The 14,095-nt window shown below is 40.9% G+C and overlaps 1 protein-coding gene across 1 annotated transcript in view; it reads left to right on the plus strand.

The window, feature by feature from the left end:
- Window positions 1-14,095, plus strand: part of EPAS1 (endothelial PAS domain protein 1) — a 149,034-nt gene that overhangs the window by 125,760 nt on the left and 9,179 nt on the right. The window contains exons 8-11 of the mRNA XM_084623541.1: window positions 6,779-6,926; window positions 7,668-7,876; window positions 8,233-8,423; window positions 11,101-11,211. Of these exons, the coding sequence (XP_084479667.1) occupies window positions 6,779-6,926; window positions 7,668-7,876; window positions 8,233-8,423; window positions 11,101-11,211 (659 nt within the window). The remainder of the gene's footprint in view (window positions 1-6,778; window positions 6,927-7,667; window positions 7,877-8,232; window positions 8,424-11,100; window positions 11,212-14,095) is intronic.

A 14,095-nucleotide genomic window follows, 5' to 3' on the forward strand; every position in this document is an offset into this window, starting at 1 on the left:
CCTTCATTGTACATAAAACACGGTGTGCATGTATCTGACTAACAAGCTGCAAACATAAAGGCACATGGGTGCGTTGTTGAGTTCTTGTGTATATCTTGCAGGTATTCTGTAAGAGAGAAATGCAAAGGGATTGCACTAGTGCTTCAAAGTGGGACTTAAGTGATGCATTGGCCTTTTGCTATGACCTGTTGAAGCCCCATGGCTGGCCCTTTAGATGAATTTCACTCTAAATTAGAAAAAAAAACTAGTTCCATTTGCAGGATCTTGATTCTAGGACACACCCTTTTTTCCAAGTTAACTCATGATACCAGATTCAGTTGGGAGGCTGAAAAACTGGATAAGAGCAAGCAATAAATATTGGGAAGCAATAAATAAGAATAAATGGTCAATTTCAAGCATGGCAAGAAGTAAATAGTGGCATACCACAGTGATCAGTATTAGACACAGGTGTCCAATATAATAGAAATTAGTAATAGAAAAAGCTCTACTAAGTTATCTTGTTCAATGTCTTTCTCTCTTTCCTCCTGTTCCCATCACTTTACTTCTTTTGCCCACCCAAAACAAATAGCCTGGAAAAAACACATAAATATTTAGGTTAATTCAGAGTAGGGAAGATTGTGGGGAAACTCCAACAGGACCTAATACAATGAGATAGATGGAAGATGACATTCAGTATACAAAGTAATATATGTTGGGAGGAAGGGGTTTTTTTAACGGTTTTTATACTTAGTTGGGTTCTGTATTACCTGACATGGTCAGCTAAATGTTGGCATCTGCTCAATAGACAATGGTGGTCAGAAGGATGGAGAATTATATGGAAAGAAAGTATAATGCCATTGTATAAATCAATGCTTCATAGTGAAGGTTGTGTATGCTTATGACCACCTCATTTCATTCCTGATATGATCATTTTGAAATTATCATGAGAGGTCATAGAATATGAAACCTAGGAGGAGAATTTTTAAAATACCAAAGGTTTCAGAGTAACAGCCATGTTAGTCTGTATTCGCAAAAAGAAAAGGAGTACTTGTGGCACCTTAGAGACTAACCAATTTATTTGAGCATGAGCTTTCGTGAGCTACAGCTCACTTCATCGGATGCACTCATGCTCAAATAAATTGGTTAGTCTCTAAGGTGCCACAAGTACTCCTTTTCTTTTTGTAAAATACCAAAGATTATTTAGTAGAGAAACACACGTGAAAGGAGATATGCTAGAGATATATAAAATAAAAGATGTAGACTGCCAGTTAACCACTCCTGTTTGTCCTATCCTATAATATCATAACAAGGGAGCTTTCAATGAAACAAGCAAAACAAGCAAAACAAACAAAACGAGCAAAAGAAACAATTTTATATGGCATAACGTTATGTGACTATGCTGATGGAAGATACTATTGAGACACATAGCTTAGTAAGATTAAAAAAATAAAATTATCTGCATGTTCTCAGTACCATTTCCCTCATCTTCCTTCCCTTGCTCCTGCCTTATTTTTTGTTACTTTTTGCCTTATATTAGATGGTAAGATCTTTTTGTGCAGCACTTAATACGATGAGGCCTGACTCCTGCCTGCGGCTTCTAGTTGCTGCTATAATGCAAATAATAATGCCATTACATTAGCTAGGTTAGAGAAACACAAAGGTGCCAAATTCTCATGCTCCAGGATATAACAGTTTGCACCAGTTGGGGGGCCAGGAAAATACCCTACCAAGATGATATAATTGGTCAGGTGTCTCTTGCACATGGCCTCTCTTGCAAACAGGATCTCAAACTAGCTGGACCATTTTTCTGTTCCCTTGTGTCATCTTCTGTGCGCTCTGCGTAAGTGAGGTGAATTGCTTGGTTTTTACAGCATAGTCATTTTCACAAAGTGTCGATCCAGTCCTATAGCAGCCTAACAGCAGGGTCTGACTCAAACGCTCGGGAACTTTACTGAGACAATCCAACATGCTGCAGCTGATGGCTCCATATAAAAATTTAAAATGACATCATGAGCATTTTGAAGAGCGTCATGTGTGTAACTTAACCACACAAATGCATTTTGGAACACTACATTCAACCATAGTTTATAGTTTCCAAGAGGAAAACAATAATAATGACCAGAAATATATACAGTTATAATGAAATTAGTATATAAAACTCTGAGCTGTCTTTTGGAGGTCATAATTGCTGTCTTTGAAATATAAAACAAGCTGTTGGTAGATGAAATAAACTACATCATTTCTTCTCTAGCTCTTTGTACTTACTTTACATTTCTAACTCTATTTTCTTCTGTTCAAGGTAACCCTTAACACTAATCACCTAAAGATTAGGCTTTTGACTAATATATAAATATAAATTTTTTTTGTGACTGTCTGTGCTTTGGAGTTGGCCTTTCCTAGCAATATAATGAAGGCCCTGCATGTGTCTACGAAATACATTTGCAGTGAAAGGCTCAGTCATGTTGTTGGAGCATCCAGTGATAGACCACGATCATCTTTTTCCTCATCCCTTTCAGGGTGATTTTAACTTTTTTTAAGAACATAATAATCAGTCTCAGCAGACAACTGCATAACCAGAAGGGAGGTTTACATTAGCACTAACAGCAGGGGTTCTAGACCTCGCTATCCCCAATAAGTTAAGTACTCAGATGTTCATTAATAAGAATGTTTGACAGCAGAGAGAGTCATCTGGGATGCAGAACAATGTTAGTTTTAATCAGAATGTTTTGAAGAAGCAGTTATATTTGTTCTCCATTAGCCTGCTGCTGTCAATCCATTCATGTGGCTTTGTCTTTTTTTTACAGATTTTGAATTCCCCAAAACAAATTAGGTCTTTTACAGGGGTGAGCAATTAATGATATTGTCTCTGCTTGAGCAAGCTATGTATTCTGAGATATCTGATTAGAATGCATCATGAGCAATCGGTGGCTATGTTGCTTTAAGTTGTTTTTAAATCCCAGAGATCAACAATATAAACTGTAGATAGTTACTTTTGAAATAGCACCAGAGAGGAAATAAAATAAACCACCAGCGGAGGCTGCTCCTTGTTCTAACAGGGTCAGATCGACTCCATGCACAGGACCAGCATAAAGCCTGTGTGTCACTTAAGCCCTCAACGTAGGGCCTAATCCAGAAACACTTTGAAGTCAGTGGAAAGACCCAGAAGTGGTTATTTATAAAAAGAATCCCACTGCAGCCTTATAGGGCTACTCAAAGCCATGAGCACTAGATCTGGTAATAAATGTGTAGGATCAGGACCTATAATATAAGAGTGGCCCCACAGTTTCTGAAGGTGTGTAGGGAAGCATATACCCCCTTTCTAGTTCTAGGGTAGCATAGCTGATGCATTCTGCCCTTTACAGGCATTGGCCCAAATTCTGTGGTGATGTAAATTAGTGCAATTCCAATAACCTCAACACAAGCTATATCACTTTACATCACCAGAAAATTTGGCCCTTTGCATCTTGCTGAGGCAAATGCCTCCAGGCACTTCTTACAAGTCCAAAGAAGCCCATGTGGCTGGGGGCATATGAATAGCAAGCCATGAACAATCAGCCACCTGGGCACCAGCAAGCCGTCATTGAACATGGAAGCCTTTGTGACCTTTTGAGAAACTGGGCAGATATTCACGAGTTCTTTGCTGTGATTTCTAACACACATTGCCTAATCTAATGTTAATAGATCTGATATAAGATGACATATAATTATCCTTTTTCACAAGTACAAATAAGTTAAAACAAGATACAATTTCTTCTGGAGAATTCTCCTAGCTGTTTTGATCTATGTTTCACAAAATTGTTTTCCTAGCAGAGCTGCAAAGTAATGATTCAAAATGCAAAACAAAAATAAAACTCCATGCTAAATATATTAGACATCCAATTTTTATTTAACCTAACTATGCTTTCTGCAGGAGATAAGTATAATCACACTATAAATATATCCATTGATTCCAAATACATCAATGCCAACAATAATGTAATGTTACCAAAAAAAGAAAAGAATCGAGTTCTAGAGCAGGATTTATTTTTCATTACAAGAAGGTAATCCACCACTAGAATGAGGAAGGGGAAAAAAGTTTGAAGGTTGAATGAACACACCTAAAATAAGCCTTTAAGATGGAAACAAAACTACTCCCTGGATTTACTGGTGATACTGCTGACACACTTGTTGCAGTTTTACAATACTGTAAAGTTTTCACATGAGGTAACGACCCTGTGCTGAAATAAACCATAGTACTCTTTGTGTTCTTGGCTGCAAGTATAGCTTTATATACAGTATAAAACTTAATTGGTTGTCATCAAATGCAAGATTAGAATTTAATTTGACAGGGTTTAACATGCCCACTCTTTTACCAGTTATGTGAGGAAGAGGTGAAAATCCTTGTCTTTGCACAAAAGATTCACTGCAAAGCTATATTTTCCAACCAAACAGTATTCTATTACTATTTCCATTTAGGGCCTGGTCTCATTCCCATTAAAGACAGTTGGAATTTTGCTATTGACTTCCATGGGGAGCTGGCTCTGGCCATCTGAGACCTTTCAATGGGAAGTGCATAGAAGTTTGACAGGCCAAGTCAATCATATCATACTTTGCATCTATTTCAAATGTATGACAGCAATTTAAAAAAAAAGCTTTGTAAACAATTAAAGGCAACAAAAGTAACTGAAGATAATATTTTTTGTTTATTCTTCAGTGTGATGATCTAATTAATGTTGTATGAGATAGACATGTAATATTTTGGTAATGTATTTAAAATAAAATCCTTTTAACTTTCTAACAACTTGGAAGTCAGACTGAAGGCATATGGCTAGATAACTGAAAGATGAAATTCAAGTGCATTAGTAATTTATAGTGTTACTCCAGAAAAAGCGTCCTGCCACTCTTTGTATCAGAACATGATGTGCTTTTGGGGTGGGGGGGTGTAGATTAAAGCAGTAAAAAGCTTTCCTGTAATGTAACAGGCGCCCTTATTATGACTCTTATTGAAGAGCTGATGATTAGGAAGCCAATGTAATTATGTTTCACAAGCAGAGCAGAACAGTCTCTGAAACATACTAAAGGCAAAACCTTTTGATTTTGTTCCACACATTTAATCAAAAACATATTTAATCAAAAACAATAATCTTATATTTTGTCTAAATTAAAAAAGTCTAAATAAATTAAACGAGGGATGATGAAATATTCCTAGGGGAAAAAAAACTTTAGAGACAGGAAGAGTAACACTACAAATGACCCACAAACACTTAGAGTGGGGTTCACAAAGGTACTTAAGTGCCTATCCCCCATTGGAATCAAAGGGAGTTAGGCACCTAAATACCTTTGGGTATGCTACCCTTATTCATTTCATAAATGTAATGGGCCCAGTTCTGTGGTGGTTGTGCAGGAAAGACTTGTGCTTCAGTAGTTTCTGCAATGGCCATGTGCACAGGACTTTTCCTGTGCAAAGACTGTCAGATCAAATTCAACTACAAGTGGACTTTAGTACATCAGTTTAATTGCAATCAAATAATGTTATTACAATGAAAAGCTGCTTAAAGGGGAAATTTTGCCAAAAGGGCCTGATTGTGCAAACTTTAATCCCAATGATGAGTGCTTCTGTGCTAGAATGAATTGCAATATTATTAATATTAACATGGATAGAAAGTTACTGTCAGTTGGGAAAAAGACCGTTACTTGAATGGAAGATACAGTCTATATTAGCTGCTTTGACGAAAATGGAAGGTGGATACCAAGTAAAGCATCCTAAAAACTTAAATTCTCAAATGCCAAGAACTCTACACTGAAACATCTTGCCTAACTCTGAGTACTACAGATATCATATTTCGGAGATATATAAAAGTATTTGTAAAGCATCCAGATCAAACTCTAAATCTGAACTGCACTTTTTTTGTGCAATGTGCTACTACACAAGCAAAGCTTGATTCTGTCTTCTGTGTAACCCCAGATGTTACATGGATGTATTACATTGTCCTGGAAGCATTGTTTGACCTTCATCTAAGTCTTAGCTGGAGACTGGCAGGTTTAAAGGAAATATTGCAGAGAAATTATGACAATTGCATAGCCCAAACAGCCAGAAAAGCAGAACAATTCAACTCTCCATTTTCTCTACTGACAAAACAGTACCACTGATAATTCTTCATTTGTGTCACTTGGACAGCTTGGAAAATGTTTTTCTTTTCTTTCCCTTTTGCTGTAAGATCAATGTCAGCATAGTAACACTATGCCTCCTTATTTGCAACAATAACAAAATATATCAGGAATGTATATCTGGAGTTGATGTCATAGATTCCAAGGCACGAGGAAGGAAAGAAAATATATACAATTCAGGCTAAGATTTTTATTTTTAAAAAGGGGTGGGCACCTAAAATTGGGCTCCTATATTCATAGGCACCTACATAAAAGCAACTGATGGGTGTTCAGCACTTTTGAATATCAGTCCACTTCTTTAGATGCCTAAATATGATCTGAGGAGCTTAACTTTAGGCACCTATTCTTGGCCTTAAACTAGTCTACATATACATATGCAATCAGTAGTCCACAGATTTTGGGCACCTAACTTGAACTCTCTCACGTTGAGCCCCCAGAAATAGTGGCTACTTTTGAAAATTTTAGCTTTAACAATTACACTTAAAAAATAAGATAATCAGACATTTACCAGCAAATAGCTTTAATTCTAGCGCTGTCATTTTACATGACTAGAACTCAAAGGCAGTTTTACTGGTTTAAGTGATGTGCTACATTTATATATTGCATTCTTATAAATGCTGCTACGTTATTTATATTTTGTCCTATTTGACAGTGTGTGCAAAAGGTCAAGTAGTAACTGGCCAGTACCGAATGCTTGCAAAGCATGGTGGATACGTATGGCTGGAGACTCAAGGAACTGTCATTTACAATACACGCAACCTACAACCTCAGTGTATTGTCTGTGTCAACTATGTACTGAGGTAAGTTATACAGAACCCAAAAAGTGCTTATGAACATTTATGCTGTAACACAGGCAATTAGTGAAATTTTTGTAAGGTATATTTTACTTTGGTATTCTGAAACCAACTTTGCCAAGCAAGATAGATCAAGCACAACTGTTGGACATTTTCTTTCAATAATGTCTATTTGATACAAAATCTATTGACACGCCTGCAGAAGGCTTTTATTTGCATGTAGTAGAATTTCTAGTCTCTTGGCAGGACCAGGTATAAAACCTGCATGGAAGATTTGGAATAATTGCTTGCTACCAGGTGGAGAAAAGAAGTTTTTAAGCCTAATCTCTTGTAAATATCACCAGAAAGAAGTAGTTTTCCTCAGCAAAGTCAAGACCACAAAGTGATCTACTTTTGGCAAAATGAAATATTGTGGTCATAGATTAGGTCAAAATCTGCAATCTTGTAGAGTGAAACTGGTCTGGGTCATTACTATATTAATTACACACCTATAAAACTGAAGTAACCGTGGTAAATCATCCCCCAGAATTATTGAGCAACTGCAGCTCCTCTTTGCTTCAAATTAAGTTCTGGGTGCTCAGCAACTCTGGAAATCAGGCCCAGTTGTCTCACGTTAGGCACCCAAAATTAGTGGCAGTTTTGGAAATGTTGGCCTTTGCCTTTAAAGTTTTAACAGTTTAGTAACTGTTTATACAGTGACTTTGTTTTAGAGTGCAAAATGTCTAACAGATCTAATTGCCTTGTTAGTGAAATTGAGAAGAATGACATTGTGTTCTCAATGGACCAGACGGAGTCTCTGTTTAAGCCTCACCTGCTGACAATGAATACTATTTTTGATAATGGGGTCCCAGTGACTGAGAAGAGTGACTTCTTGTTCACAAAACTGAAGGAAGAACCAGAGGAGCTTGCTCAGTTGGCACCCACACCAGGAGATGCCATTATTTCTCTGGATTTTGGTTAGTGTTGTAGCAGCATGCAATAAAAAATAACCACAAAATACTTCCTGTTTCAACAAATGCAAAGAACCTCAATGGGACTGATCGTGCTCTCCTGTGCACTTGGGAAAATCCAGTGTGACTCCATAGAAGTCAGAGGCCTCACACCAATGAAAAATTTCTGTGAGCCAGATGACAATCAGGCCTCTTATTTTTTCTTGATTTATACTAAAACCTAAAAATGTGAAACATGCACATGGCAACTGGGCGGTGTTTGCTTATTTATTTATTTATTTATTAAATAGCTGGTAATGTGTCATAGCACAACAGAATTGTCAGGCTGAAAAAATGTGCCAATCTTGTTAATATCTGTTCAGGGACACAGAAGTTTGAGGAAGCCTCTATCTACAACAAAGCTGTTGTTTTGACTCTAAACAAACAGTGGCCAGTGGAAGTGAAGACCCATACTCCCCCAGGTGAAAAGCTGACTATGCCATCATTTACAATGCCCCAAGTTGCACCAGGCAGTAGTACTCCAAGTGCAAGTAGCAACAGCAGCTGTTCAACGGTAAGAAAGACCTTTGAACTGAAAATTAAATTATCTAATCTACAAACTACAAGGTAAATAAATGGAGTGTGATGTTTTGTATGTAACTCCCATCAACATCAGTGGGAGGTACATGTGTACAGTAGTGGTCTCATATTTATGAAGTAACCAAGGCAACTATGCACACATTGTATTATATACACACTGAACAACATAATGAGGATAATAAATCAGGGCTATCCCCTGCGCTTAATACCAATCCTTTATTTTTTCCCAGCCACCCTCACACTAATCTTCTCTCATTAAAACATCCTAGGTACAGCTGCTATACCAAGCCACCACTACTTCTAGGTGAATTAACCAGTAAAAGGCTGCTGTAAGATAGCGCAGCCATTATCGATATCCCTTTAACAAAAATCCTGGCATATTACCTTCATTTGTTCATTAGGTAGAAGCTATAGCCATATTTCAGTGGTTCCCAACTTGTACCAGTCCTGGCACTTAAGGCTTTTCAGGCTGGTACCATGGATTTCCTCTCCCTCCTTGCTCTGTGCTGGGTATCAGCGAACTGCTGCTGTTTGCCGTCCATTCATTTGTGTACTCTCTAACCGAAAACTTGGTTTGCTCTGAACTAAGCTGGATGGTGCACAACTGAGTGAGAGGCAGTAGGCACTGCGTGGAACACATGAGAGTTTAGTCTGATTAAACTAGCATCATTGCCCCCTAGAAGTTGGAAAGGGCTGACTTAGCATAGCCAGCAGGCCATCCCTGGAGGATGCCCCATTTAATTTGTAAACGCTGGAAGAGGAAAGTCGGAGCCCAGGCTTACCCCTTTCCTCTTCAGAGAGATTTAAGAGGGGATGTCTCACATTGTCAGTTTAAATTTATTTTTACAATATATCTGAAGTCGTAACTCTAGATCCATATGGCAGACCATTTCTATCATTATTGCATGCAACACTTTTTACCATTTCTTAGTGATAAAAGTAATAATCTTCTTCAACTGCTTGTTTGTGTCGATTCTGTTCTAGGTGTGCAGGCACCTACATGTGCGGCCATCGGAGATTTTGCCTTAGCGGTACCCCGGGCCTAGGGCCAGCTGTGGCGCCCTCTGGAGTTATGGTTGCCAACTTTCTACTTGCACAAAACTGAACACACTCGCCCCGCCTCCTGCTGCGCCCCTCATCCGAGGCCCCTTCCCCCCCTCACTCCACCCCCGTCCCTCTGTTTGAGGTGCAGGAGGGAGATCCAGGCTGGGGGGTGGAGCTGAGGGATTCAGAGTATGGGAGGGGGCTCCAGCTGAGGAAGGGGTTGGGAGGGGTATGGGCTCTGGACTGGGGGATTCAGAGGGTGGGAGGAGGTTTGAAGCACCTTAACCTGCATGTCTGAGACCTGGTCCCCCCTTTGGGACCTGAATCTTCTGCTGTCCAGACTCATGGGTCCCCGCGTCAAGCACTTGGCTTCCTGCTACCTCCTGCTTCTCTCCTGGAAGGTCTCCTTCTTGGTCACTATAACTTCAGCCCATAGGGGGTCCGAGACCAGGGCACTCATGTCAGAGCTACCCTATATGGTCTTCTGTAAGGACAAAGTCCAGCTGCATCTGCACCTGGCCTTTCTGCCCAAGGTCATCTCCCAGTTCCACACTGGTCAAGACATTTACTTACCAGTCCTTTGTCCGAAGTCTCATGTGAAGGATGAGGAGCGCAGGCTGCATACCTTGGATGTCAGACAGGCACTGGCCTTCTACACTGATAGAACAAAGCCATTCCGTAAGTCAACGCACTTCTTCGTTGCTGTCACGGATGGGATGAAAGGCTGCCCAGTGTCAGCCCTGAGAATCTCATCTTGGATCACGGCCTGCATCCGCTGCAGCCGCATCCGCTGCATCCGCTGCAGCTATGAGCTGGGGAAGGTGCCCCCGCCAGTGACCATGATGGCTCATTCGACTAGGGTCCAGGCATCATCAGCTGCCTTCCTGGCACAGGTGCCGATCCAAGAGATCTGTCGGGCTGCAACCTAGTCATCTGTCGATACATTTGCGTCACACTACGCGCTGACCCAGGACGCTTGAGACTATGGTGGCTTTGGCAGAGCAGTGCTGCAAGCTGCAAGATTGTGAATTCTGAGCCCACCTCTGTTGATTCTGCTTGTGTGTCACCTAGAATGGAATCGACGTGAGCAAGCACTCAAAGTAGAAAAAACGGTTACCTACCTTTCATAACTGTTGTTCTTAGAGGTGTGTTGCTCATGTCAATTCCATTACCCACCCTCCTTCCCCTCTGTTGGAGGTGTTGGCAAGAAGGAACTGAGAGGGGGTAGGGCTGGTGGCACCTGATATACCGCAGCATGAGCGTGGCACTCCAGAGGGTTCCACAGCCGGCCCTATGGGTACCGCTAAGGCAAAATCTCTGATGGTCATGCAGGTAGGTGCGCGCACACCTAGAATGGAATGGGCATGACAAACACATTTTGAAGAACAACAGTTATGGAAGGTAGGTAACCATTTTTTCTGTTGGAGAATAGTGTGTGTTTATTAGAGTTGAGTAGAATATTTGGTTTGTGGAGATGCTGTAGACCCAGTCTTGTTGTTTGTTTTGCATAGCTGATGTTCATTATTATACAGCACAGTGCATTGACAGCACCATATCAGAATCAAGTACTGTGATAATCTAACTGCTTCGTTTTTATTCTTGTACAGCCAAGCAGCCCAGGAGACTATTACAGCTCCTTAGATGAAGATCTTAAGATTGAGGTGATTGAGAAGCTCTTTGCCATTGACACAGAGTCAAAGAACCAGTGCAACTCCCAGGTGAGAGGACAGTAGTATTTTCTTGCTCACAAGCTATGAAACAATTCCCCCATAACCAGTACTATGGATGACCATTCTAGTGTAATACAGCACTTAATTCTCAATGCTGCTCACAGTTCTCATTCCTCAGGAAGATCCAGAGAGGGTCAGTGTAGCCAAGAAAGAGTATGGAGATGAATGGAAAGCGGACAAGCTGCAAAGTTTGCTGATTGAGTGCATCTCCTCGAGATCCTGTGCCAGCAGAACTCCATCTGGACTTTAATGTTGCTCCTCTTAGGGGAGGTTTTATGATGCAGAGGCTATAATGAGCTCTAGTTCTTTCAGCTACAGCTTAAAAACTAGGATAACACTTGAGGACTGATCTGTGCACAAATTGAGACAGGCACAGTGGAAATGATCCAGACTTCACCAGTTGGAGCTGCCACTGCTAGAAGTACACATGCCTGCCATGAGATCAGCTTACTCTTTGCTGAATTGATCCAGTCAAATGGGTAAACCTAGGAGATTACAGGGAAGATTTTCAAAAGCACATACACAAAAAATGCTTATGCACATACGGATGCCTCCAACTTGTGACAGACAGCCCTTGGTTTGCACATGCACATACAGCAGTTGTGAAAAGAAAAGGAGTACTTGTGGCACCTTAGAGACTAACCAATTGATTTGAGCATAAGCTTTCGTGAGCTCCAGCTCACTTCATCGGATGCATACTGTGGAAAGTGTAGAAGATCTTATTATATACACACAAAGCATGAAAAAATATCTCCTCCCACCCCACTCTCCTGCTGGTAATAGCTTATCTAAAGTGATCACTCTCCTTACAATGTGTATAATCAAGTTGGGCCATTTCCAGCACAAATCCAGGTTTTCTCACCCCCCCTCCCCCCACACAAACTCACTCTCCTGCTGGTAATAGCCCATCCAAAGTGACCACTCTCCTTACATTGTGTAAGATAATCAAGGTGGGCCATTTCCAACACAAATCCAGGTTTTCTCACACCCCCTCTCCCCACACACAAACTCACTCTCCTGCTGGTAATAGCTTATCCAAAGTGACCACACTCCTTACGTTGTGTATGATAATCAAGGTGGGCCATTTCCAGCACAAATCCAGGGTTTAACAAGAACGTCCGGGGGGGTGGGGAAACACGGGGAAATAGGCTACCTTGCATAATGACTAAGCCACTCCTAGTCTCTATTCAAGCCTAAGTTAATTGTATCCAATTTGCAAATGAATTCCAATTCAGCAGTTTCTCGCTGGAGTCTGGATTTGAAGTTTTTTTGTTGTAAAATAGCGACTTTCATGTCTGTAATCACGTGACCAGAGAGATTGAAGTGTTCTCCGACTGGTTTACGAATGTTATAATTCTTGACATCTGATTTGTGTCCATTTACTCTTTTACGTAGAGACTGTCCAGTTTGACCAATGTACATGGTAGAGGGGCATTGCTGGCACATGATGGCATATATCACATTGGTGGATGTGCAGGTGAACGAGCCTCTGATAGTGTGGCTGATGTTATTAGGCCCTGTGATGGTGTCCCCTGAATAGATATGTGGACACAGTTGGCAACGGGCTTTGCTGCAAGGATAGGTTCCTGGGTTAGTGGTTCTGTTGTGTGGTATGTGGTTGCTGGTGAGTATTTGCTTCAGGTTGGGGGGCTGTCTGTAGGCAAGGACTGGCCTGTCTCCCAAGATTTGTGAGAGTGTTGGGTCATCCTTCAGGATAGGTTGTAGATCTTTAATAATGCGTTGGAGGAGTTTTAGTTGGGGGCTGAAGGTGACGGCTAGTGGCGTTCTGTTATTTTCTTTGTTAGGCCTGTCCTGTAGTAGGTGACTTCTGGGAACTCTTCTGGCTCTATCAATCTGTTTCTTCACTTCCGCAGGTGGGTATTGTAGTTGTAAGAATGCTTGATAGAGATCTTGTAGGTGTCTGTCTCTGTCTGAGGGGTTGGAGCAAATGCGGTTGTATCGCAGAGCTTGGCTGTAGACGATGGATCGTGTGGTGTGGTCAGGGTGAAAGCTGGAGGCATGTAGGTAGGAATAGCGGTCAGTAGGTTTCTGGTATAGGGTGGTGTTTATGTGACCATCGTTTATTAGCACTGTAGTGTCCAGGAAGTGGATCTCTTGTGTGGACTGGACCAGGCTGAGGTTGATGGTGGGATGGAAATTGTTGAAATCATGGTGGAATTCCTCAAGGGCTTCTTTTCCATGGGTCCAGATGATGAAGATGTCATCAGTATAGCGCAAGTAGAGTAGGGGCGTTAGGGGACGAGAGCTGAGGAAGCGTTGTTCTAAATCAGCCATAAAAATGTTGGCATACTGTGGGGCCATGTGGGTACCCATAGCAGTGCCGCTGATCTGAAGGTATACATTATCCCCAAATGTATTATAAATGCTTTGTGTGTATATAATAAGATCTTCTACACTTTCCACAGCATGCATCCGATGAAGTGAGCTGTAGCTCACAAAAGCTTATGCTCAAATAAATTGGTTAGTCTCTAAGGTGCCACAAGTACTCCTTTTCTTCTTGTGAATACAGACTAACACGGCTGTTACTCTGAAAGCAGTTGTGAGAGTGTGCGAGTGAATTTTAGACTTAACTACGAAGCAGATCTTTTCATTCATGTTTCATTTGGCATAGATGTATTCCGTTCAATTAAACAGTGAAAAATAGCTTTTCAAAACACTGAATACTGATTCAGACTGGATACAGCAGCAATAGTAACAAGCAATTCCAGCTGGCCTGGTGGGCAACCTGGAAAGATGCAACAAAGCGGGGACAGGGAAGCGCACACGTCACGTGTCACACCCACCCCAATGGCAAAATCAGAATAATCACTTTGGACTCCGTCTACTGCCTTCTCCTTTTCCTGGGTTCATA

The sequence above is a fragment of the Lepidochelys olivacea genome, assembly GCF_965140295.1.
Source record: "Lepidochelys olivacea isolate rLepOli2 genome assembly, chromosome: 3".
NCBI lineage: Eukaryota > Metazoa > Chordata > Testudines > Cheloniidae > Lepidochelys > Lepidochelys olivacea.